The 25,914-nt window shown below is 35.6% G+C and overlaps 2 protein-coding genes and 1 long non-coding RNA gene across 4 annotated transcripts; 1 reads left to right on the top strand and 2 right to left on the bottom strand.

Annotated features, from left to right (window-relative positions):
* The first annotated feature begins 15,803 nt into the window (after positions 1-15,803).
* On the top strand, positions 15,804-17,231 carry LOC131627349 (uncharacterized). The gene is made up of 3 exons (XR_009291434.1): positions 15,804-16,104; positions 16,570-16,675; positions 16,912-17,231. It is a non-coding gene; the product is annotated as an uncharacterized LOC131627349 (long non-coding RNA).
* An 809-nt stretch (positions 17,232-18,040) lies between these two features.
* LOC131627348 (palmitoyl-acyl carrier protein thioesterase, chloroplastic-like) lies at positions 18,041-22,503 on the bottom strand. Of its 2 annotated transcripts, XR_009291433.1 has the most exons (5): positions 22,040-22,503; positions 19,331-20,031; positions 19,027-19,160; positions 18,354-18,579; positions 18,041-18,209 (listed from the first exon to the last, which is right to left on the bottom strand). XR_009291433.1 is itself a non-coding variant. In XM_058898193.1 (4 exons), exons 2-4 carry the CDS (start codon positions 19,544-19,546, stop codon positions 18,510-18,512), a joined length of 420 nt encoding a protein of 139 aa, XP_058754176.1. In that variant the 5' UTR covers positions 19,547-20,031; positions 22,040-22,503; the 3' UTR covers positions 18,333-18,509. The 2 variants fall into 2 exon arrangements, 1 of the variants encoding a protein (XP_058754176.1); XM_058898193.1 differs by lacking the exon at positions 18,041-18,209 and having other exon boundaries at positions 18,333-18,579.
* Positions 20,156-22,046, bottom strand: LOC131627346 (uncharacterized). Its single transcript, XM_058898191.1, has 5 exons — positions 21,820-22,046; positions 21,282-21,569; positions 21,075-21,184; positions 20,577-20,907; positions 20,156-20,230 (listed from the first exon to the last, which is right to left on the bottom strand). The coding sequence occupies exons 1-5, from the start codon at positions 21,871-21,873 to the stop codon at positions 20,156-20,158; spliced, it is 858 nt and encodes a 285-aa protein (XP_058754174.1). The 5' UTR covers positions 21,874-22,046.
* Positions 22,504-25,914: the final 3,411 nt, after the last annotated feature.

Here is a 25,914-nt window from a genome sequence, read left to right as displayed (position 1 = left end):
TGGGTTGGTTACTAAAAGAGTACAATGTCAAACTGGATATCATGACATTGTAGTGAAATTTGCTACTACTATCAAGGTACAAGGGTCTTGATCTGCTTACAAAACAAATTTTTTGGTTCTATCATCATCATATAAGGGGTCTTGCTACAGGAAAGTATTGGAATTCCTATGCTTGGTATGGCTGAGATGCTTTGGGAAGTATTATTATTCATAACTTGAGGTGCAAGTTATTTTTAGAAAATTAGGGGTAATTCTGAAATTGCTCTACCGAGGAAGTATGGTCATAACTGTTTGGACGATTGTGGCAACTATATTCCCTCACCTAGTGAGGTGTGCAATCTCTGAAGAATCATTTTCAATGGTATGAAGAATGTCATTTCAAATGTTGTAACATTTTCCAACAGTCAAAGCTTGGAAAAAGAGAAAGCTGAACAAGAACGTGTCTCTCTCTCCCATGGTGAGTGGTGCACTATTACTATAGTTGATCTTTTCTTTGACTGAATGTATTTACAAACAAGGTTTCGTTACAAACTAAGTAACTCCTATTGTATATAAAAGTCTTACTACCCCACCATCTTCACAAATTGCGTTTCAACATGAGTATGTCTTTCAAATTTGATGATGCAAAGCAAGTTTGTCTGCTAAGAACCAAGAGGGAAATGTGTTTTGGTTCAAAGAAGGGAGTGTCCAACACTGTTATGGATGTTGGAACATCTACAGGAACATCCATAACAAGGAAAACATTTATAACTAAGATGAAGTCCCTCAAGAAAAGCATGATCAAATACTTGATTCAGACTCAGATGCTGATAAAGATTGGTTCAATTTTATGGACTCAGAAGGTAGTATTGGATATCTAATACATGCTACTATCTGTTACAAAACAAATGTGTGTGTTTTTTGTGTTTGGTTAGTCATTTTTTTAAAAACTCTTTGTTTGTTCCTTTGGGTAAGTGTCCTTGGTCGTGTCGATTTCTTTATTGAGTCATTTTTTCCTTTTTATGTCCTCTAAATGTAGTTTGGTTTGCTTTTTGTGTGTATTCCTTTGTTCTTTTCTGTTTTCAGTTCATTTTTGTCAATTTTTGGCTAAAAAGAGGGAGAGAAGTGTTAGTGAGTGTGTTAGTAAGTTTGATACGCAACATTTTAGGGGAAGCATGACTGTTCATCATACGTGTCTTTATGAGTCTATCTTGTTTGCCTTCAAATTACTTCTGCTTCTGTGGTTATTTGCTGGATGTCCTCTTGAATGTTTTATCATCCTGTCAGTCAATTGTGTCTTGTGTGTCTTGTCGTCTGAGTTATGAGCATAACCGTGTCTTGTGCTCTGAGTTATGTATGCTGCTTCTGCTGCATGTTCTTTTAATGTGTTGAACTAGGATAGTTCAATACTGTGTTCAGACTAGCTCTCTCATGCTTCCAGTAAAGGTGTGTCTTCCTCTTGAGGGGGAGATTTGCCTCTATATGATGAGAATTGGTTATGTATTTCAGGGGGAGAGTCTTGCATCTTTTTCCTTATGTACAAAGTTTACATGATCAACATGTAGCTTATATTTGTGTAACTGATTTATCTCTGATATATTTTTGTGCAGTTTTCTCTGTGGTTATATTCCTCTGCCTGTAAGTTTGGTCCTTGGTTGTTTTAGCCAAAATTCACCAAAGGGGGAGATTGTTAGTACCATGGTTTAGGATTGGCACAATTCTGCTAAAACATGGTTTACTGCAAAGATGTTATGGAAAATGTTCTAACATGTTGCTCAGGAAAGATGTCCTGACAAATGTTGTAACATGTTATACTAGAACATTAACACATGCTGCTTTTAAATCTTGACAGATTTGATTTGATTCAATGATATTTATTTTGGATATATCTCAGTATATTTCACAAGTCAAGAAGATTTAATCTGAACAAGTTTTGTATCTCCAGCTGTATAGAAGTTGCCAAAATTGGATGTTAAGGCAATTTAGGAAACTTGATATTGTGTTCCAAAATTTAAGGAGATTTATCTACACAATTGTCCATCAATCAGCTTGTGGATCAAGAAATATCTAGATGCAGATTTTGAAGCCCATGGACTGCAAAGGTGTATTTAAAGAGAAGATCTGACCTAATGTAATTTGAACTTTTCGTAATTTGTAAATTAAGGGAAGCTTATAGTTGCATGTTTGAGAGTCTCTCGTGTAGTTGTGAGACACCCTTGTATCTTTTGATTCTTGTGGTAGACGTTTTGTTCTCACTCGAAAGCCTTTAGGTAATGAGTTAAGTTTTGTGCTCACTCTTGAAGCTTTTAAGCAAAAGAGTTGAGCTTTTGTATTGGAAGTGTGATCTTCTGGTAGAGTTGTTTCTTGATGTAGTCACTGGAATTGGGACTGTTAGATATCACTGAGGTGATTAAGGAGGCGGGATGGCGATTTCCCATATCTGGATGTTGATTTTTAGGTAGAAGTTGCAATGGGTAGTGATTAGGCGAGAATTTGTAAACCAAGACTGATTAGGCTTTGAACTAATACTACAAATAGTAGATTTCCTTCCTGGCTTGGTAGCCCCCAAAGTAGGTGATGTTTCACCGAACTAGGTTAGCAACTTCCTGTGTTATTTATCATTATGCAATTTTTATTTCAGTATCAAGTACAACTTGATGAATCTGTTCAGTCAGGAGACAAATGTTGTAACATATGTCCTGACATTGTTTTGATGTAAGGACATCGGTATTAACATTTTTTCCTGTACTAGAAATTTCAACTTCCTTAGTGTGTTCGTATAACTTTTATCTCTCAACCACTTTCTTTTTCCACAACACCTTTGAAATTCTCAAAACTAGTAAATATTTTTTACTTCTGATTCAATAAATAAACCGAAGTTTTCTCGAAAATTCATCAATTAAAAGACGAAAATAATTTTTTTCCCTAGTGAGCTTGGTTTGATTGGTCTAAATTCATCTGCATGTATATATAAACTCAAGAGGCTTCTTCAATCTTGATCTTGACTCCTTTGGAAATATCATCCTGGATTGTCTTTCGAGTAAGCCTCCTTTGCACAACTCATCTAGAGGGTTGAGTGATGGTGGACCTCTCACCATTTCAAAAAAAAATCTAAGTTAAGCCTCCAAAATTTAAGTGCCCAAATTGAAGATGTCAATTCCGCGATGCATCATTGTGAAGGTTGAGAAAACACTTAGAAGGGGGGGGGGGGGTTGAATAAGTGGTTCCTTTAAAAAAACTTGACGATGGAAAGATAGACTGAACACAGTTATTTTTATCCTTGTTCACCTTGTCAATAAGGCTACCTCCATTCCACCCTCAACAAGGTGATTTGCCTTTCTCAACGAGGACTTAATCCACTATAATCAGAACCTGATTACACGTGCACGACCAACTGTCGTGACTTACAATACAATGCACGATCCAAAACGCCGGTGATTAACAATCCTGCACAAACCAATTGTTTGTGACTAACCAACTTCTAATACTCAACTAGTCCTAGACTTCTTGAGACTTCTTGAAGGATAGAAAAACACTTAGAAAGGGGGGGTTTGAATAAGTGTAGTCTAAAAACTTGAATGATAAAAACAATATGCACAGTTATTTTTATCCTGGTTCGTTGTTAACTAAACTACTCCAGTCCACCCCCACAGAGTGATTTACCTCACCTGAGGATTTAATCCACTAATCGCAACAGATTACAATGGTTTTCCACTTAGTCCACGACTAAGTCTTCTAGAGTATCCTGATCACAACCTGATCACTCCAGGAACAAATGCTTAGACACAAGCTAAGACTTTCTTAGAGTATCCTGACCACCACGTGATCACTCTAATTACAACTGCTTAGACACATGCTAAGACTTCCTAGAGTATCCTGATCAACACTTTATCACTCTAGTTACTTACAAATTAATGTAATCAAATAAGAGTTTTACAATGCTTCTTAAAAGCTATAATCACAACAGTGATATTTCTCTTAACGTTTAAGCTTAATCTCACTAATATATTACAACAGCAATGTAGTGAGCTTTGATGAAGATGAAGTTTCTAAGCTTTGAATTTGAACAGCGTTTCAGCAAGTCTTTCAGAATAATTTCGTTCAGAATTGGTTCAGAGTTGTTAACCTTGCTTCTCATCAGAACTTCATATTTATAGGCGTTTGAGAAGATGACCGTTGGGCACATTTAATGCTTTGTGTGTTCCGTACAGCATTGCATTTAATGTTTCACGCTTTTGTCAACTACCTCGAGCCTTGTTCACGCTGTGTCTACTGACGTTGCCTTTAATAGCTTCCAACGTTCCTTTTGTCAGTCAGCGTAGCCTGCCACCTGTACTTTCTTCTGATCTGATGTTTGTGAATATAATATTTGAATATCATCAGAGTCAAACAGCTTGGTGCATAGCATCTTCTTGTCTTCTGACCTTGAAGTGCTTCTAAGCGTGATACCATCAGAACTTCAGTGCTTCTGCTTCTGATCTCAAGTTCTTCTGATGCTTCCATAGACCCATGTTCTGATTCTGCCTTGACCATCTTCTGATGTCTTGCCAGACCATGTTCTGATGTTGCATGTTGAACCTTCTGAGACAAAGCTTCTGAGCGCTGATTTGTGCATACTCTTTATATATTTCCTGAAAGGGAAATTGCAATGTATTAGAGTACCACATTATCACACACAAAATTCATATCCTCGTTATCATCAAAACTAGGAATATTGATGAGAACAAATCTTGTTCTAACAATCTCCCCCTTTTTGATGATGACAAAAACATATATAAATGATATGAATTTGCGATCAGAAAGAGCAGATGGCTAAAGACAAATTACACAGCTATAGCATAAGCATGTGAATATGTCTCCCCCTGAGATTAACAGTCTCCCCCTGAGATGAATAATCTCCCCCTGAAATAAATACTCGAAGAACTTTAATAATAAAAGACTTCCCTGATTATTTCGGTAGAGACGATCACATAAGCTTTTGTCTTCTGATAATTCATAGCTTCTGACTTCTGCTTCCATTGGACAGCTTCAGAACTTGAATTTCTTTAGATCCCTAGAACACTCACAGCTTCTGATTCCTGCTTCCATATAGGACAGCTTCAGAACTTGAATTTCTTTGATCTTCAGAACATTCACAGCTTCTGATTCCCGCTTCCATTTAGGACAGCTTCAGAACTTGAATTTCTTTGATCTTCAGAACATTCACAGCTTCTGATTCATGCTTCCATTTAGGACAGCTTCAGAACTTGAGTTTTCTGGATCTTTAGAACATTCACAGCTTCTGATTTCTGCTTCCCTCGGATAGCTTCAGAGCTTTGAATTTCTTCTTACATCACTTCATGCTAGATTGTATCAGAACATTGTTGAATGTACCAGAGCATCAACAGAGCATCTCTACATCCTGAAATGTTACAGAACAAAACTAAACGACAAAAGTCAGCATGAATGAGTTAGAACATAAAATGTGTATCAGAACACAAAATATGTATCAGAGCCATATAAGCCATATAGAATATATCAGATCCAATAGACAATGTATCAGAGCAAATAGACAATGATTTGGATCATATTCTATTATCAGAATTTATGATCATTCTTCCTTCTTGCTTCTGATTCTGAAGCTTCCTAGCACTCAGCTTGCTTCAAGAATCCAAGAGCTTGATTCATTTTGTTGTTTCTTATGTTGATCTTGAATCTTTGATTCCTGCAACAACACAACTTAAAAACATAGAACTTTGCAAGTTCTGTTAGTAAATGTGGAGCCTTTTTACTCGGTAACTGATAATATTAATCAGATCATTTATCATATATTTCTCCCCCTTTTTGTCAAAACATCAAAAAGCATAAAAGATTCAGATGTAAAGCAAGAGACAAAAGGAAAGAAACATAAATAACTTTTCATTGATTTCAACAAGAAGGATTACAAAGGAGGAATGCAGGAAAACAGATGCAACAAGGAAAGAAAACTACAAAGACTTGAAGCCTAAGACTCTATCCTACGCAAAGACTGCGCAAACAACTCAAGAACCCTCTGGTCTTCAGTTTGTTCAGCCATGAAGGCTTGAAAACTCTTCATGCCTGTCCAGACTAGAACCTCCACTGTAGGAGATATCCAAGAGACCAAAGAGGAAGTGAGGGACAGTTCATAGACAGGGAGCTAATGTTGCAAACGGGCTCCAGTGACTCAAGAAGGTCTTATTCCTTTGGATAAATGTTGATAACAGCATTGAAGAAGAGATCTGTCTTGAAAGAGACTTGGAGAGCCATCCCAAGATAAGCTTCACATCCTGTAACTGATTAACCCTTCTATCCGTTCTCATTGAGTTGAAAGGATTCATGATGAACGCTAGGTTGAAGATGAATGAACTAGGGTTTATGCCAAAGAAAAACTTTGTTGGGCAAGAGAGAAAAAGAAAGAGAAAGAGAGCCAAGACTTATTGAAAAAATGCAACGAAATGAAGGAATAAATAGAGGGAAAAAGAAGAGGGAAACGTTCGAGGAGTATAAAAAAGAAAAGAAGGACAATAAAAGAAATGATGAATGGCATTTAATGTTACGTGACGTGAGGAGAGATAATAATGACAAAAGACGAGATTTGCACAGTTACCTGAGTAGAAGTCCCCTCAACTGCACGCACGCTTGTCCAGAAATAGTGAACACGTGTTTACCATCTGGATAGCCAGTTACAGCTGTTTTGCTTTTAAAGAGATTCTGAATCAACTTAGACAATGAAACGTTAGTAATAAATGAATCACAATTTCTAATTGATTTCAATCAGAACTTCTTAAAAAATAATCCAATTTCATTTCAGAAGATACTCATACATAAGATCTTCTCATCTTCTCATTCTGGGCATAAATCCATACTGATATTCTTCAGAATGAACTTAAACCTATCTTCAGCAAGGGGTTTTGTAAAGATATCAGCCTATTGATGGTCTGTATCCAAAAAGTTTAAAGATATAACACCCTTCTGATCATAGTCCCTTATGAAATGATTTTTAATCTCAATATGTTTAGCTTTTGAATGTAAAATAGGATTCTTAGATAAACATATAGCAGAAGTATTATCACAGAAAATAGGAATGTTACTCTCATATATCTGATAATCTTCCAGCTGACTTCTCATCCAGAGCATTTGTGTGCTACAACCAGCAGCAGCAACATATTCTGCTTCTGTTGTTGAGAGGGCAATAGTAGCTTGCTTCTTGCTGTACCATGAGATCAGATGACTTCCAAGAAATTGACAACTTCCAGAAGTGCTCTTTCTTTCTATTCTATCTCCAGCATAGTCAGCATCACAGAATCCTACTAAGTTGTAATCTTTAGATCTTCTGTAAACTAAACCAACATTAGTAGTACCTTTCAGATACCTTAGAATTCTTTTAACTGCTGTTAAATGAGATTCTCTTGGATCTGATTGGAATCGAGCACACAAACAAACACTAAAGAGAATGTCAGGTCTAGAAGCAGTTAGATATAGAAGAGATCCAATCATACCTCTGTACAACTTCTGATCTACCTTCTTACTTACCTCATCCTTACACAGTACACAAGTTGGATGCATAGGAGTTTTGGCTTCTTTGCTTTCAGAAAGATTAAACTTCCTCAGAAGTTCTTTCACATACTTCGTTTGATGAACATAGGTTCCATCGGAAGTTTGGTTGATTTGAATCCCAAGGAAATACTTGAGTTCTCCCATCATGCTCATTTCGAATTCAGCCTGCATAGACTCAGCAAACTCCTTTCCAAGTGTAGCATTAGATGTTCCAAAGATAATATCATCAACATATATTTGACAAATTAAAATATCCTTTTTAAATGTTTTACAAAAGAGAGTAGTGTCCACTTTTCCTCTAGTGAAATCATTTTCCAGAAGGAAAGAACTCAAACGTTCATACCAAGCTCTGGGAGCTTGTTTCAATCCGTATAATGATTTCTTTAATTTGAAAACATGATTTGGAGACATGGAGTCTTCAAAACCAGGAGGTTGGTGAACATAAACTTCTTCATCTATATAACCATTTAAGAAGGCACTCTTGACATCCATCTGATAAAGAGTGATGTTGTGTTGAGTGGCAAAAGAAATTAATAAACGAATAGATTCTAACCTGGCCACTGGTGCAAAGGTTTCTGTATAATCAATCCCTTCTTGCTGACTATAACCCTGAGCAACCAGTCTGGCTTTGTTTCTTACCACTTCACCTTTCTCACTTAGCTTGTTTCTGAAAACCCACTTAGTACCGATGATGTTCAATCCTTTTGGTCTAGGAACCAAGTCCCATACATCATTCCTTGTAAACTGATTTAGTTCTTCTTGCATGGCAATTATCCAGTCTGGATCTTCTAGAGCTTGATCAACAGAAGTTGGCTCGATCAAAGAAACAAGACCTAATTGACATTCTGCATTGTTCTTAAGGAATGCCCTTGTTCTGATGGGATCATCTTTCTTTCCAAGGATCACATCTTCTGAATGAGCTGAGGCAAGTCTAGGTGATCTTCTGATAGTTGGTTCTTCAGAAATCCTAAGATTCTCTAAAGATGCAGCAACTTGATCTTCTGATCCATTGCTTCTGAGATTGTCAGCTTCTGCAGCTTTGCTTCTTGATTCTTCAACTTCTGATATATCAATATCAAAATCTGCAAAATTCTCAAACTCCTTTGGTTTTTCAAGACCAAGCTTATCATCAAACCTGATATTGATTGATTCTTCTACAATCAATGTTTCAGTATTGTATACTCTGTAGCCTTTAGAGCGTTCAGAATATCCAAGAAGGAAGCACTTTTGTGCTTTGGAATCAAACTTACCAAGATGATCTTTAGTATTCAGAATAAAACATACACATCCAAAAGGATGGAAATATGAAATGTTGGGCTTTCTGTTCTTCCACCATTCATAAGGAGTCTTATTTAGAATAGGTCTGATAGAGATTCTATTCTGAATGTAGCATGCAGTGTTAATTGCTTCTGCCCAGAAATGCTTAGCCATATTGGTTTCATTGATCATGGTTCTGGCCATTTCTTGTAGAATCCGATTCTTTCGCTCTACAACTCCATTTTGTTGTGGAGTTCTAGGATAAGAGAAATCATGGGCAATACCATTTTCTTTGAAGAACTCCTCAAAGAATCTGTTCTCAAATTCGCCACCATGATCACTTCTGACCTTTATGATCTTGCACTCCTTCTCAGATTGGATCTGAGTGCAGAATTCAAAGAACACTGAATGAGACTCATCCTTGTGTTTCAAGAACTTTACCCACGTCCAGCGGCTATAATCATCAACGATGACTAATCCATATTTCTTCCCTCTGACAGATGCTGTTTTGACTGGGCCAAACAGATCAATGTGCAAGAGTTCTAACGACCTTGAGGTAAAAACAACATTCTTAGACTTGAATGCAGGTCTGGAGAACTTGCCCTTCTGACATGCTTCACAAAGAGCATCTGATTTGTATTTCAGATTTGGGAGTCCCCTGACCAGATTTAGTTTGTTAATCTGAGAAATCTTTCTCAAACTAGCATGTCCTAATCTTCTGTGCCAGACCCATTGCTCTTCAGAAACAGACATAAGACAAGTCACCTTCTGATTCTTAAGATCCTGAAGATCTGTCTTATAAATGTTGTTCTTTCTCTTGCCTGTAAATAGGATTGAGCCATTCTTCTGACTTACAGCCTTGCAAGACTTTTGATTAAAGATTATGTCATAACCATTGTCACTTAATTGACTTATGGACAATAAGTTATGAGCTAATCCATCTACTAGAAGAACATTAGAAATAGAAGGAGAGTTACCAGACTTTATAGTTCCTGAGCCAATAATTTTGCCCTTCTGATCTCCTCCGAATTTCACTTCTCCAGCAGAGTTAAGCACCAGGTCTTGGATTATAGACCTTCTTCCTGTCATGTGTCGCGAGCATCCAGAGTCCAGGTACCATGACATGTTGTGCTTTTCCTTCTTTGCAGCCAAGGATATCTGCAACAGAAATTATCTTCTCCTTAGGTACCCACAATTTCTTGGGTCCTTTCTTGTTAGTTCTCCTCAAGTTCTGGTTGAACTTGGGTTTAGCAAAATATTTAACAGGAGGAACAGTATGATACTTCTTATTCTTAGTTCCATGATATTTCTTAGGTTGTGTCACATGCTTCTTGGTGTGTGTTATGTGAAAACTTTGAGCATGTGATGTGTGCTTAATATCATGGGAGTGGCCAAATTTAAATTGGTTATACAGAGGCTTGTATGATATTTTCATATCATCCACAAATTCAAGCTTGTATGGGATTTCACCCTCATAACCAATGCCAACTCTCTTGTTCCCAGACACAGCATATATCATAGAAGCTAGCTGACTTCTGCCAATACTTCTAGATAAGAACTTCCTGAAACTTAAATCATATTCTTTCAGAATATGATTCAGACTGGGAGTGGATTTTTCTGAATCAGAAGGAGATCCAACATTATTGGATAATTTTAAAACTTTTTCTTTTAATTCAGAATTTTCCAACTCAAGCTTCTTAGTTTCAAATTCAAATTGCTTTTTCAGCTTTTTGTATTTGATACTAAGATGAGCTTTTAATTCAAGAAGCTCTGTTAGACTGGAAACTAACTCTTCTCTAGATAGTTCAGAAAATACCTCTTCAGAATCTGATTCTGATGTAGATTCTGATCCATCATCTTCTGTCGCCATCAACGCAAAGTTTGCCTGCTCTCCTTCAGAGTCTCATCCTGATTCTGATTCAGAATCATCCCATGTTGCCATAAGACCTTTCTTCTTATGAAACTTCTTCTTGGGATTCTCCTTCTGAAGTTTCGGACACTCATTCTTGTAATGTCCAGGCTCATTGCACTCATAGCAGACAACCTTCTTCTTGTCAGATCTTCTGTCACCAGAAGATTCTCCACGTTCAAATCTCTTTGAACTTCTGAAGCCTCTGAACTTCCTTTGCTTGCTCTTCCAGAGTTGGTTCACCCTTCTGGAGATCATGGATAGTTCATCTTCTTCTTCAGATTCTGATTCTTCAGGATCTTCTTCTCTAGCCTGAAAAGCGTTAGTGCATTTTTTAATATTAGATTTTAATGCAATAGACTTACCTTTCTTCTGAGGCTCGTTTGCGTCCAGCTCAATTTCATGGCTTCTTAAGGCACTGATAAGCTCTTCCAGAGAAACTTCATTCAGATTCTTGGCAATCTTAAATGCAGTCACCATTGGACCCTATCTTCTAGGTAAGCTTCTGATGATCTTCTTTACATGATCAGCCTTGGTGTAGCCTTTGTCCAGAACTCTTAATCCAGCAGTCAGAGTTTGAAATCTTGAAAACATCTTCTCAATGTCTTCATCATCCTCCATCTTGAAGGCTTCATATTTCTGGATTAGAGCAAGAGCTTTAGTCTCCTTTACTTGAGCATTTCCTTCATGGGTCATTTTCAATGACTCATATATGTCATGGGTCGTTTCCCTGTTAGATATCTTCTCATACTCAGCATGAGAGATAGCATTCAGCAAAACAGTCCTGCATTTGTGATGATTTTTGAAATCTTTCTTTTGATCATCAGTCATTTCGCTTCTCGTGAGCCTTACACCAGTAGCTTTAACAGGATGTTTGTAACCATCCAACAAAAGATCCCATAGATCAGCATCTAGACCAAGAAAGTAACTTTCCAGTTTATCTTTCCAATATTCAAAGTTTTCACCATCGAATATTGGTGGTCTAGTATAACCATTGTTACCATTGTATTGCTCAGCAGAGCCAGATGTAGATGCAGTTGGATTTAATTGAGATTCACCAGCCATCTTTTACTGAAGCGTTTTTCTCTTCCTGAATCTTTTCTAAACACGGTTAAGTGCTTGCACCTTAGAACCGACGCTCTGATGCCAATTGAAGGATAGAAAAACACTTAGAAGGGGGGGGGGGGTTTGAATAAGTGTAGTCTAAAAACTTGAACGATAAAAACAATATGCACAGTTATTTTTATCCTGGTTCGTTGTTAACTAAACTACTCCAGTCCACCCCCACGGAGTGATTTACCTCACCTGAGGATTTAATCCACTAATCGCAACAGATTACAATGGTTTTCCACTTAGTCCGCGACTAAGTCTTCTAGAGTATCCTGATCACAACCTGATCACTCCAGGAACAAATGCTTAGACACAAGCTAAGACTTTCTTAGAGTATCCTGACCACCACGTGATCACTCTAATTACAACTGCTTAGACACATGCTAAGACTTCCTAGAGTATCCTGATCAACACTTGATCACTCTAGTTACTTACAAATTAATGTAATCAAATAAGAGTTTTACAATGCTTCTTAAAAGCTATAATCACAACAGTGATATTTCTCTTAACGTTTAAGCTTAATCTCACTAATATATTACAACAGCAATGTAGTGAGCTTTGATGAAGATGAAGTTTCTGAGCTTTGAATTTGAACAGCGTTTCAGCAAGTCTTTCAGAATAATTTCGTTCAGAATTGGTTCAGAGTTGTTAACCTTGCTTCTCATCAGAACTTCATATTTATAGGCGTTTGAGAAGATGACCGTTGGGCGCATTTAATGCTTTGCGTGTTCCGTACAGCATTGCATTTAATGTTTCACGCTTTTGTCAACTACCTCGAGCCTTGTTCACGCTGTGTCTACTGACGTTGCCTTTAATAGCTTCCAACGTTCCTTTTGTCAGTCAGCGTAGCCTGCCACCTGTACTTTCTTCTGATCTGATGTTTGTGAATATAATATTTGAATATCATCAGAGTCAAACAGCTTGGTGCATAGCATCTTCTTGTCTTCTGACCTTGAAGTGCTTCTGAGCGTGATACCATCAGAACTTCAGTGCTTCTGCTTCTGATCTCAAGTTCTTCTGATGCTTCCATAGACCCATGTTCTGATTCTGCCTTGACCATCTTCTGATGTCTTGCCAGACCATGTTCTGATGTTGCATGCTGAACCTTCTGAGACAAAGCTTCTGAGCGCTGATTTGTGCATACTCTTTATATATTTCCTGAAAGGGAAATTGCAATGTATTAGAGTACCACATTATCTCACACAAAATTCATATCCTTGTTATCATCAAAACTAGGAATATTGATCAGAACAAATCTTGTTCTAACACTTCTGACCCAACTGGTCTCTTAAGGACACAATTACCACGTAACTTCTGATGACAGTGTATAATGTTGCTTCTAAAAAGCTGTAATCACAACTGTGATATTTCACTAAGATTAAGTACAGAATAATGAACTCATAATATGGATATTTTTTTTTTGCTTCAGAGAGTTTTTCTTCACACTTGATGGTTTTTCAGAGTTGCAGCGTTCTTGTGTGTTCTTTCTTGTTTTCTTCTTTTTCACACGTTATGTTTTCTTCAAACGATCATGAGTATATATAGCTTCAGAATTTTTGAAAGTTATCTTCAAAGCTTGTATTCAACATTAAATGGTTTGCGTGTTGTCTTTGCTTTTGTTGTCTCCAAGGATTTGCATGTGGATAGCTTCTTCAATCAACCTTGGGAATTTCACTTTTGGAGTGTTGCAGCCGTTTTGCTAATGATTATGTCTTCAACGGTTTAATTTGAATCATTCTTCGTAATCTTCCGTTCAACCTTTGTTCTTCAACTTCTGTTGTGGATGTGTTCACGATGTTCTGGTTCAATATCAGAAGTTGCTTTCAATAGTATTAATTAAATCATTCCTTATGATCTTCTGTTCAGCCTAATTCTTCAACTTCTGTTGTAGGTATGATTGCAGCGTTCTGGTGCAGTATCAGAAGTTGCTTTAAAACTTGCGTTGCGTTTCTCTAGCTTCTCATAAGTGCCAAGTTCTGATTCCTGGTACTGGTACATCTTCTGAAATTAGAACCATATGATTAGAGTACCATGTTTGCTTTATACAAAATTTGTTTGCTTGTTATCATTAAAACACTAGAATATGATTAGAACCAAATTGTGTTCTAACAATCTCCCCCTTTTTGATGATGACAAAACATTTACGTTCTGAAAAAAATTTTGTATAAGGAAATTGATCTCCCCCTGAAAATAGATATTTAGAGAGAAATATGATGAATAACTTCCCTGAATAATTTTCTTCTTGACTTGATTCTTTAGAAGATTGATGGATGTGGCTATGTATACGCGCATCTTCACAGAAGTTTTAAATATATTCCTGCATTCCTTTTAACAACAGAAACTTCTGGAGCACAAGTTAAAGAGGTTTTATCTCCGAAAACACCAAAAAAAATTGGAATTTTGGTTAATTCGGATATGCATATCCGAAAAAACCTCAAAACCATCAAAAAAATGGTCAGAGGTTTTTTCGGATATGCATAAAGTATTCCAAAAAATTGAAAAATTTAGAATATTGATTAATTCAGATATCATAAAATTAATATAATTTATAAATTATGAATAATAATAATAATGATAATTATACTGTTGATATTTCTATTCTAATTCCAATTAGAAGTTAAAATATAAATTCATAAAAAATTTAATTATTTTTTGATAAATTTCATATTAATAATTACTAAAATTAAAACAAATACACAATAATTATGATTATATAAAAAATAAATACATTAATAATTATTCAACAAAAATTTAAAATAAAAGAGATTAAGTAAGAATAAAATTATTTACTACTTTATTCATATTTTAATATAAATTTTGAATTACATAGTTTTTCAAAATAATAAATAGAAATAAAAAATATAAAAATTATTTTAATAATTAATTATGATAAAAAATTATTTTTCACTTAGTTTAAAAAAAATACAAGAAGATTTTGTCTTAATTTTATTTAGTGAGTAAATTATATATTTAAATTTATATAATTTAAATTTTATTTATGAAATATAATAAGAATATTTTTCATTTTTATATAAGTTAGTAAAATAATTTTTAACTTTAAAATTGTTTTGAAAATTCTGTTTATAAAATAAATTTGTTTAACTATAAAATTATTTTTGAAAATTAGTTTATGAAATAATTTTTTTATGTATCATAAAAAATAATAAATAAATAGTAAATAAATATCTTTATTATTGTTATTATTATTAATTTTATATATAAAAATAAGGTGTTGATTTAAATATTTATTAGTCTAATATTATTATTAGATCTTGATTATAATAATATATATTTAATAATATATTTTAATTAACATAATTGATTATACTATTAATTGTATTGATTCACGTTGATTTTAATTTTATAATAATTATTGAGTTTTTTCGAATATGCATATCCGAAAATTCCAAAACCAAAAATTAAAATATTTCGGTATGCATATCTGAAAACACCCCTTTTCCAAAAAAAAATGTATTCGGAAGTGCCTCTCCGAGGAGACTTAGAGACTGTTTTTATGCATGTTTCTATGTTTTCAACTTTAAAAACAATTTATTAAGAAAAAGTCATGACTGTCTTTATGTTTCTAAAGGAAGATTTATTTAATAAGGCTATTTATTAGGAAAGGTTTTTTTCATTTCATATTACTTATGATTGGTTTGATGACGCCCTGTCCTCTTGTTTCTTTTTTTTTTATCATCAATGTCTTTGGGTATTACCAATAATTGTTTGGATGTTTTGGTATCAATATAGTTATGATATAGTTAGGATGTGAATAATGGCGCCGTCTAAGGTGCGCTACCTGCATAGGTCTCTCACATGAGAGACCATTTTTTTATTTTTTTTTTTGGTTTCAAATGAACAAGAGCTGTTAGATTAGCTGTCTACACTATCATTCACTGCACCATCACACACAATATCACCACCATTCCTTACACATTTATGGGCATTAACGTCACTATCTCTCCATCTCTCAGATCTTCCCTTGTTCTTCTTGATTTTCTGACACCATTGTTCTTCTTCATTTCTTTTTCTTTAGCCATTATTCTTCCTTTTCTTCTTCTTTTTAAACCATTTTCTTCTTCATTTTCTTTTGTCTTCCCTTCTAATTTCTTCTTCATTTCTTCCAGAAAACTTCTCTGTCGGTAGAAATGGCTCTGCTTCCGCTGTTACTGTGGCGGAAGAAGTTAAGGTTTCCAAAAGTTTTGTTGACCCTAGATGGGTTGCTGGGACATGGGACTTGATGCAGTTTAGGAAAAATGGTACCACCGATTGGGATGTTGTTATTGATACTGGTAATGTATTTTAGGCTAAAGTTTTGTTCTTTTATTGATTTTATCTGCAAATGCTTATTATGTGTTTGGTTTTGCTATGAAAAAAATTGATTTTTAATGAATTGATTTTGTAATATATTCAATTAAACTCAGATCCATTTTCTGCTTGATTGATGATTATGCTAGCTGAATTACAAGTGTTGGTAGGATTTCACATATGGAAGTAAACAAATTTCAATAACTGAGTTTTGTAGATACTAGATAATAGGATTTACGGTGTTTATTGTGTGTTCAGAAACATCATAAACTAATTTTAATTGACAATTTTCTATTCCGTATTCGAGATCTGGTTACAGATGCGTAGTTGGCATAAGGATTAGACTCATATGTTGTCATCTCATATTTTATTATTTATTTCTAAATAGTTTAAGCTTCAATTTATTGAAGAATCGTCTGACTTTCTGTTTTGGTCATTTCTACACCCAGAGTCGAGGAGGAGAAAATGGCTCGAGAATAACCCAGAATCATCCAGCAATAACAGTCTTGTAGTGTTTCACGCCTCTATCGTGCCTTGGTGGGCGTGGATAAAAAGGTTCCATCTCCCTGAAGTTGAACTACTTAATACTCAGTTCAGTTTTGTATTCTATAATAATATGTGGGAATTAAGGTGTTATCATTCACAGAAAATAGTAAAAATTTTGCTGCGCTGCTATTTGACAATATTTTGTTTTAAATTATGTATCATTAAACAGTACTGTTTTTTTTAACTCTGTCATAATGTAGCGATACAGCCTCAATTTTAGCTTTTTCTTCTTGGGTTTCATGTAGGTCGCACATCAATTATAGGATTCTTTATGACATATTTGGTCGATAGCTTGACAGGAGTGGGTCATGTTGATCAATTGAACAACTTCTTTTGCAAAACTCTTCTGTTTGTAGCAGTGGGAGGAGTACTTCTCATCCGAAAGAATGAGGATGTTGATACTTTTAAGAAGCTATTGGAGGAGACTATATTTTATGACAAGCAATGGCAAGCAACTTGGCAGAATGAGAACTCAAGCAATTCCAACAAATGATTAGTGGGATTGTTGTTATGTAATCTCTTAATATAGTGTGCTCTATTATCAATCTTGCTAGTGCAGAAAAAAAACATAAATATGATTTAGACATTGTATTTGAATTTCTTTTATGATCCTAATGCAGAATGAAAGAGTTTTTTGCATTCACAGTGCAAGATTTTTCGCAAGTTAATGTGAAATTGGGTTGTTAGTTTGAGTAACTTTCAATTGAGTGAGATACAACTAATTTGACAAAGATAACAAATGGTTTGAAGTTGAAATTATCGAATGAATCAATCCTAGAAAAGAGCATACAATCAGTTATACTTGTTTGAATCATCATCAATAATTTACCATTTGTTGAAGTAGTGATTGCAGTTGCAGAATTAGGATATGCCATGCATCTAATACAAAAGGAGTATTTTCCAATTTTCAACTAATCAAAATTTTGGTACCAATATGTCATTATCGTTTAACCGACTACAATATTTATCAGAAAATCGCAAAACTATGACAAAAATTCTCCTTTTGTAGCAGTAAGCAATGGTGTTTATGATATAACTAAACAAAAGGAACAACAACTATTGAATCACTTCTCAAGCTTCCCAATCCCTCAAAAGTGTTGCACAGGCTGACACGGTTCACTGCCCCAGTATAGGCTCCCATTCTTAGATTACATTCATGAATTTTGCACATTGCCTTAGCAGATAGAGACTATGGTGATTCCATGAGAACTAGCAGTTTAGCACTGTCCATATCCAATAGCATGCCAGTAATATTTGCTTCCAGGTTAGGTTGTTCAAGGTAGCTTAGTGAATATACTTTAAGAGTTCAAAAGCCCAATCTTAAATACCCAACAAAAGAGAATAGTGAATAACTATACCTTTATTTTCTTGACAAGCATGTATAGATGCTCACCCTCTCTTTCTGCTGCTATGGAGTAGCATTAGCAACCATGAGATAGAGCATTTCTGATACCTGTAAGCCTCTACCAGAGTTTGAACCACCAGATGAGAATCCATATTTTTTTTCCATCTCATGGGGGCATCTACTAGGTACACACTTCACCTGTATGGTTTTCTCCAATGAATACAAACTTGGGAAAACAGAACTATGTATAAAACAAATGTATATAAAGAGATTAAAGCACCAGTTCTGAAATTCGTATCCTAAGCATAAAACAAATCATACATTGTATGTTCAAAAAGAAACCTTTATCTACAACCAATTTTTCTCGTATCAGCCGAATGCAGGTCATCTCCGATAAAAGAAAAAGACGACGTGGAGAGAGTGAACCAGCAAGATTTCTATACATGACTATTGAGAAGCTTAAGAATCCATCTTTCTTCTAGTTCTTCCACGTCAAAATCATCGAAAATAGTTATTCACGGGAGTCGCAGGTACTGGTATCAGTTTTCCAACCACAACAATTGGCCAGCTGCGAGCATTAGGAGTAGAATGTTAGAACAAGATGCATTAAGCATTCAAGTGCATGTGATAATCAAATTACCTGATAAATCCTATAACAACACATATGAGCCACTACTTCCAATTAAGTTTGACTGTTTTAGTGAAATTTCCAAGAAATTCAATGATGACAATCTGAAAAAACTGCAAAAAAGTTTATGGTAGTTTCTATTATTTCGTAAATAAACTCAAAAAAACACAAAGGACTTGTAACAAGACTCGCCTGGATTACTATAATTAATCCCACTATCCCCAACTTTGAGGAACAAGATACATAAACCACAGAATAAATGCAGAAGGTTCAATATTGAACATGAGACATTTAGAGTTACCAATTTACCATTCCTTATAAAGATCAAAACAACTGACAGAAATCACATTACAAATGCAACAGATGAGGTGAGTCTGGGGGACTTACCACGTAGGATAACGATCAACAGCAACTTGCATCCGCGCAACTACCCATATCAAGTTCTTTTTGCACATTTCAGGTGTAGAACCAAAGCCATCACCAAGAAGCCCCACAATCTTAACATGATTAAGTGCAGTTTCCTATTGTCAAACAAAATTGAAATATATTATCCTATATTAAAAGTGACTGCAATTATCAGTACCGCGTGCGTGTGTGTGTGTGTAAGAATTTCAATTCTGCACATCAAGTAAATATAAGCCTGACCAACTTTTAATCTCCTAAGATTAAGAATAGAGATTCAGCCGCGTACCTGTAAATGATTCATTATCGTGTCTATAGACGCCGTTCGATCCGCACCAATTTCATACGACCTAATAGAAAAGTTTTCACTGAACACAAGACCATCCTGAACAATTTTGCCTATACCAAAGGGGTCAATAAGCATGTCAGACCGTCTTGGCTTCCAGTCAAGCATCATCCACTGTCTGAACATTAACAGCCCCGTCTTTACCGTTAATGACCTCATAGAATCTGAAATCGGTCATTAAGCATAAGGATCATGGCTTGAACAGGTTTAAGTGACTAACACAATAGAGGAAGTAATTTCCTTAGTAAACAGCTATAATTTTAGACCATGGATAAGGTAAGAATTACTTATCTTTTGGCGATATCGGCACGGTGATACTTGACTCATCATAATTGGTGTGAGTTCCTTTGCAATAACATATCTCCTTGCTTTCTTCTGATTGAAGACTGGATAGGCTTTCCATTTTATTCTCATGCCAAACCAACAGCGAATCTTGCCGGCTAGTATGAGACAGGAAGCTTTCATGGCTGTTTCCATTCACTTCCATTTTCGATTGTTTAGGAGAGAAAACTGTATGAGAAAATATGAATCAAAAAGTGATAGAAAAGGATCACATGAAAAGAACTACAAAGAATATAATCAGTTTGTTACTAGCTTCGTAACTTTCAGTTTCAGTATCAACGAACATGGAACTACTTGCAATCCTGTATGGATTGAATTTTAAATGCATCAAATTAAGATTAACAAAAATCTCTATCAAAGGAAAACTGTTAGCGGCCAATGCAGAAATTCTTTATAGGTAGAAAACAAGTCCATCATCTTGTACTTTCAATGGGAGGCCCCTTTCTTGAGTAAACTCATCGTATAGAATGTATCATCCTCTATCAAAGATTTTGCAGCATCCTAAGTGAAGAAAGAGAAACAAGAGAAAAGAATCAGGGAAAAACGAGAAACCGTTGGAAGTAGAAAATGAGAGAAGAGAGAAATTAATTTTTCCATAAAAATTCTAGATATTCCATGCAATACTAAAACAAGGACAGTTATAAATAAAAAATTGAACCGAACTGCACTGAAAAAGCCGAGCTGTGACTAATAGTTCATGAACTGAACCAGCCAAATATTCCATGCACAAGTTTATTGATAAATTTTAATAGAAAATGTTTGACGAAAAATAAGATATTTGGTAAATCTTGACAAGTGAATCCAATTTAAAATATTAAAGAAACCAAGACGAACAAGTTTATCTTACCAGAATTCTTCTTTCAAAGCCATATGTTCCCAGCATCCCCAATATGGTAAGTTTAAAATAGCCAAATTCTTGACTACCATTATCAGACAAGAGTTTGGACATGATAGCTGGAAGGTGAACATAACCTATCATTCCCTCAACAATCTCTTTAATGAATTGGGATAACAATTTTCTCAAGAGATCACCATTTTGGGACTGAGAAATCTTCCAATTGCTTTTATAGGTGTCTTTGTCCAGTTGTGAATCTGCTGATCCAGCAAGCACGCCAAAATAATTGTTTCTTTCATATGCTCTCTCTTCAACATATGAATCCATCAATGGGTCACAAAACCTGTATGAAAAACAAAGTATATTTGTAACATGAATATTATTATCAGCTATAAACCATACAAGTGTATTCGAAACATCATGATTATTATAAAACTCGTGTAATTAAGCTACAAATAAACAAATAAATAAGTGTGGAACAAAAACAATGCATGGTGATATTAAACTTACGAGTCAAGTAATTTAAACCAGTGTGCCTCTGACTCCTCAGGATTTAGACGAGGGGTGTTCCGCTGACATAGACCGATACAGGCATGCAATAAATCATACATGATATTCACCTATTGGATTTGTAGCCATTAAAAAGGTTAGGTTACAGAATACATGGAAAATATACTTGCACTGTACACCCATAAAAACAAACATGCATCTACAAACCTCTTTTGTTCTTAAAACAGTGTTGAATACTTCCATATGGGAAGAATCAAGCTTGGGATGGTTCAACACTACAGCTTCCATAGCAGCATCAAGCTCAACAAATTTATCATTCAGATCAGAAAGTGTAAGTGAAAGAGCACTACCAACATCACCAACCCTTTCCAATAAGAATGCGGCAGCATCTATAATGCCATATTCTTGGCACAGGCATAAACAATGTTCCACACGATAGCTATCAAACATTTCTAGAAACTTTAGAACTGAACCCCGTTCATACTGGCATAACAGCTGCAAAATCAAAACATTGGAACTGGCTTAAACTACAGAAATCAACTCAACTTAATTTTATTTTTCAAACACGAGAGGACAAGGAGCCAAAACGCATTAATAAAGCCCAATACTATAGAGACATAAATTGGCACATGACACATCCCAAGAACAGCAAGAAACACATTACACTACACCTTAACAATCAAATTAGTTCTAGATAGCATGAGAAATAAACTGCCCACACAAAGACAATAGTGCAAAAACTCACCTCTAGGTAAAGCTCAATAAGATCATCAGGCACATGACTAGGATTTTCACGCATATACTTGGGGAAATCGGATATATTTTCTAAGTAATCATGGATTCCTTGTGGGAGATCCTTATCCTGCTTTCCATTAGGGGGGTTTGTAACAAACAAAAATCTCTATCAAATCCAAACAAAACCTAACAAACAAAATCAAAGTCAAAGAAAAATCAACACCACGTACGATTAACACCAAGCTTGTAACTGAGTCCTCTCTTATTAGTAGACCTGATAACTTCAAGATTCTCAGAAAAGATCGTAAACCGAAAGTTCACCTAGTCAACCGTATCGTATCGCTTACCATATCGGTTCACGAGTGTTTTATTAATAACAATAGAAAAAAGAGGAAATGGAAGAACAACAAACAGAGAAAGCGATGTGAAAGCTCTTGCAGGTGTCAAATCCCCTCCAAGCAAGGTGAACACTCCATGGTGAATTGCATACCCAGGCGAATAAAGATGCAGGTGAATCGCAGAAAAAGTAGAGTAGAAGAATGGGGAAAAATCACAAATCGCAGATGGAGGTGAACAAATAAGAGGAATCTTTAAACTTGACAACTTTTTATGAACAAGGAAGAGGAATCGATGAACTTGTTGAAAGCGGGAGAATTTCACAGAGGGTGGATTGGGAGGGAAACGAAATGAATTGGGAGGGAAAAGAAATTTATGGAAACATGCTCACCGTATATTATCCAAAAATAAAAGTTTGAATAAAAATATAATAGTAATAGAATGGGATTTAGTATTAAAGATTAAGTATAAATATTACTAATAAAAAATGAGAATTTATTAATAAAGGTTGAGTTAAAAAATAATAAAAGGGGATTTATATCCTCGGTTTGATTTTAGCAAGGGAATTTTTTTTAAGTGAAAAATATAGTATCTTTTATATAGATATATTAGATTCTCTATACCAACCATTGGCTTGTAATTTCATACTATAAGCCTCTTTTTATAGTCACTAAAGGAGATCATTGGTATATGGCAAAAAAATTGTAGTGTGTGGACACATAGTTGAACATCATTTGTTGACTATCTTCCATGGTTCACAGATAATCGACTATCGTATGTGGACTGGTTAACACATAGTTGACCATCATCAGTTGAATCCCTGACATGGTTAGCACATAGTTCATCGTCATCAGTTCATCTGTAACACGCTTCACACATAGTTGACCATCATCAGATGAAGCCCTAACATGGTTAACACATAATTTACTATCAGCGGTTCTCTCCCTGACATGGTTAACACATAGTTTACAATCATCATTTCATCTGTAACATGCTACACACACAGTTTACCATCATCAGATGAATCCCTGACATGGTTAACACATAATTGACCATCATCAGTTCATCTGTAACACGCTTCCCACATAGTTGACCACCATCAGTTGACTCTCTGACATGGTTAGTTGACCTTCATCAATTCATCTGTAACATGCTTCACACATAGTTGACCATCATCAGTTGAATCCCTGACTTGGTTAACACATAGTTTACCATCATCAGTTAAATCCCTTACATGTTTAACACATAGTTTACCATCATTAATTGAATCCGTGACATGGTTAACACATAGTTTACCATCATCAGTTCATTTGTAACACGCTTCCCACATAGTTGACCATCATCAGTTGAATCCCTGACATGGTTAACACATAGTTGACCATCATCAGTTCATCTTTAACACGCTTCACACATAGTTTATCATCATCAGTTAATTCTCTGACATGGTTAACACATAGTTGACCATCATCAGTTCATCTGTAACACGCTTCACACATAGTTGACCAACATCATTTGAATCCCATACACGATTAACACATAGTTAACCATCATATGTTCATCTGTAACACGCTTGACACATAGTTGACCATCATTAGTTGAATCCTTGACATGGTTAACACATAGTCTAACGTCATCAGTTGACTCCCTGACATGGTCCACACATAGTCGACCATCATCAGTTGACTCCCTGACATGGTTAACACATATTTCACCATCATCAGTTCATCTGAAACATAGTTCGCACATAGTTGACCATCATCAGTTGACTCCCTGACATGGTTAACACATAGTTGACCATCATCAGTGGACTCATTGACATGGTTCACACATAGTTGAACATCATCATTTCATTTGTAACACGCTTCACACATAGTCGTACATCATTAGTTGACTCTCTGAGATAGTTCACACATAGTCGACCATCATTAATGCATCCCTGACATTGTTCACGCACATTCGTACATCATCGATTAACTCTTGACATGGTTCACACATAGTTAACCATCATGAGTTGACGATCTTCCATGGTTAACACATAGTTTGCCGTTTTCACATATAGTTGACCATCATTAGTTGTCTATCCTCCATAGTTCATACATAGTTGACCATCGTCAGTTGACTATCTTCTAAGTTTAACACATAGTCGACCATCTTTAATGAACCCTAACATAGTTCAAACATAGTCGACTATCATCAGTTGACTATCTTTCATGTTCTCACATAGTTGAAAATCTTCACTAAATCCATGAAATGGTTCACATATAGTTCGACATCATCAGTTGAATCCCTGACATGGTAGTAACATAGTTCGAGATCATCAGTTGAATCCCTGACATGTTTCACACATAGTTCGACATCATCAGTTGAATCCCTGACATGGATCACACATAGTTCGACATCATCAGTAGAATCTCTGACATGGTAGACACATAGTTCGAGATCATCAGTTGAATCCCTGACATGTTTCACACATAGTTGGACATCATCAGTTGAATCCCTGACATGGTAGTAACATAGTTCGAGATCATCAGTTGAATCCCTGACATGTTTCACACATAGTTCGACATCATCAGTTGAATCCCTGACATGGATCACACATAGTTCGACATCATCAGTAGAATCCCTGACATGGTAGACACATAGTTCGACATCATCAGTTGAATCCCTGACATGTTTCACACATAGTTGGACATCATCAGTTGAATCCCTGACATGGTTCACACATAGTTAGAGATCATCAGTTGAATCCCTAACATGGTTCACACATAGTTTACCATCATCAGTTGAATCCCTGACATGGTTCACACATAGTTTACCATCATCAGTTGAATCCCTGACATGGTAGACACATAGTTGGACATCATCAGTTGAATCCCTGTCATGTTTCACACATAGTTCGACATCCTGTCATGTTTCACACATAGTTCGACATCCTGACCTAGTTCGACAATTCATCTGTAACATAGTTTACCATTATCAGTTGACTCCCTGACATGGTTCACGCATATTTTACCATCATCAGTTCATCTGTAACATGGTTCACACATAGTTGACCATCATCAGTTGATTCCCTGAGATGGTCAACACATAATTCACCATCATCAGTCGACTCCTCGACATGGTTAACACATAATTTACCATTATCAATTCATCTCGACATGGTTCACTCATAGTTGGACATCATCAGTTGAATCCCTGACATGTTTTACACATAGTTCGACATCATCAGTTGAATCCTTAACATGGTAGACACATAATTCGACATCATCTGTTGAATCCCTGACATGGTTGACACATAGTTCGACATCATCAGTTGAATCCCTGACATGGTTGACACATAGTTCGACATCATCAGTTGAATCCCTAACATGTTCCACACATAGTTCGACATCATCAGTTGATTCCTTGACATGTTTCACACATAGTTGGACATCTTCAGTTGAATCCCTGACACCGTTCACACATACTTTACCATCATCAGTTGATTCCTTGACATGGTTCACACATAGTTGACATCATCAGTTGAATCCCTGACATGGTTCACACATAGTTCGACATCATAAGTTGAATCTTAGACATGTTTCACACATTGTTTGACATCATCAGTTGAATCCCTGACATGGTAGACACGTATTTCGACATCATCAGTTGAATCCCTGACATGGTTCACACATAGTTCGACATCATCAGTTGAATCCCTGACATGGTTCACACATAGTTTACCATCATCAATTGAATCCCGAACATGGTTCACACATAGTTCGACATC

The sequence above is a fragment of the Vicia villosa genome, unplaced genomic scaffold (assembly GCF_029867415.1).
Source record: "Vicia villosa cultivar HV-30 ecotype Madison, WI unplaced genomic scaffold, Vvil1.0 ctg.000359F_1_1, whole genome shotgun sequence".
In the NCBI taxonomy this organism is placed as follows: Eukaryota; Viridiplantae; Streptophyta; class Magnoliopsida; order Fabales; family Fabaceae; genus Vicia; species Vicia villosa.
Note: the sequence above shows the minus strand (reverse complement) of the source record. Positions and strands in the feature narration are given on the sequence as shown.

Coding starts and splice junctions, on each gene's coding strand:
- LOC131627348 (XM_058898193.1), bottom strand. CDS start 19,546: ATGAGGTCATTAACGGTAAAGACGGGGCTGTTAATGTTCAGACAGTGG. Junction 19,161..19,330: donor CGATAATGAATCATTTACAG/GTACGCGGCTGA, acceptor GTTTGACAATAG/GAAACTGCACTTAATCATGT. Junction 18,580..19,026: donor GTTGATCGTTATCCTACGTG/GTAAGTCCCCCA, acceptor TAATGCTCGCAG/CTGGCCAATTGTTGTGGTTG.
- LOC131627346 (XM_058898191.1), bottom strand. CDS start 21,873: ATGCGTGAAAATCCTAGTCATGTGCCTGATGATCTTATTGAGCTTTAC. Junction 20,908..21,074: donor TGGTTTAAATTACTTGACTC/GTAAGTTTAATA, acceptor TTTTTCATACAG/GTTTTGTGACCCATTGATGG. Junction 20,231..20,576: donor GCTTTGAAAGAAGAATTCTG/GTAAGATAAACT, acceptor TTCTTCACTTAG/GATGCTGCAAAATCTTTGAT.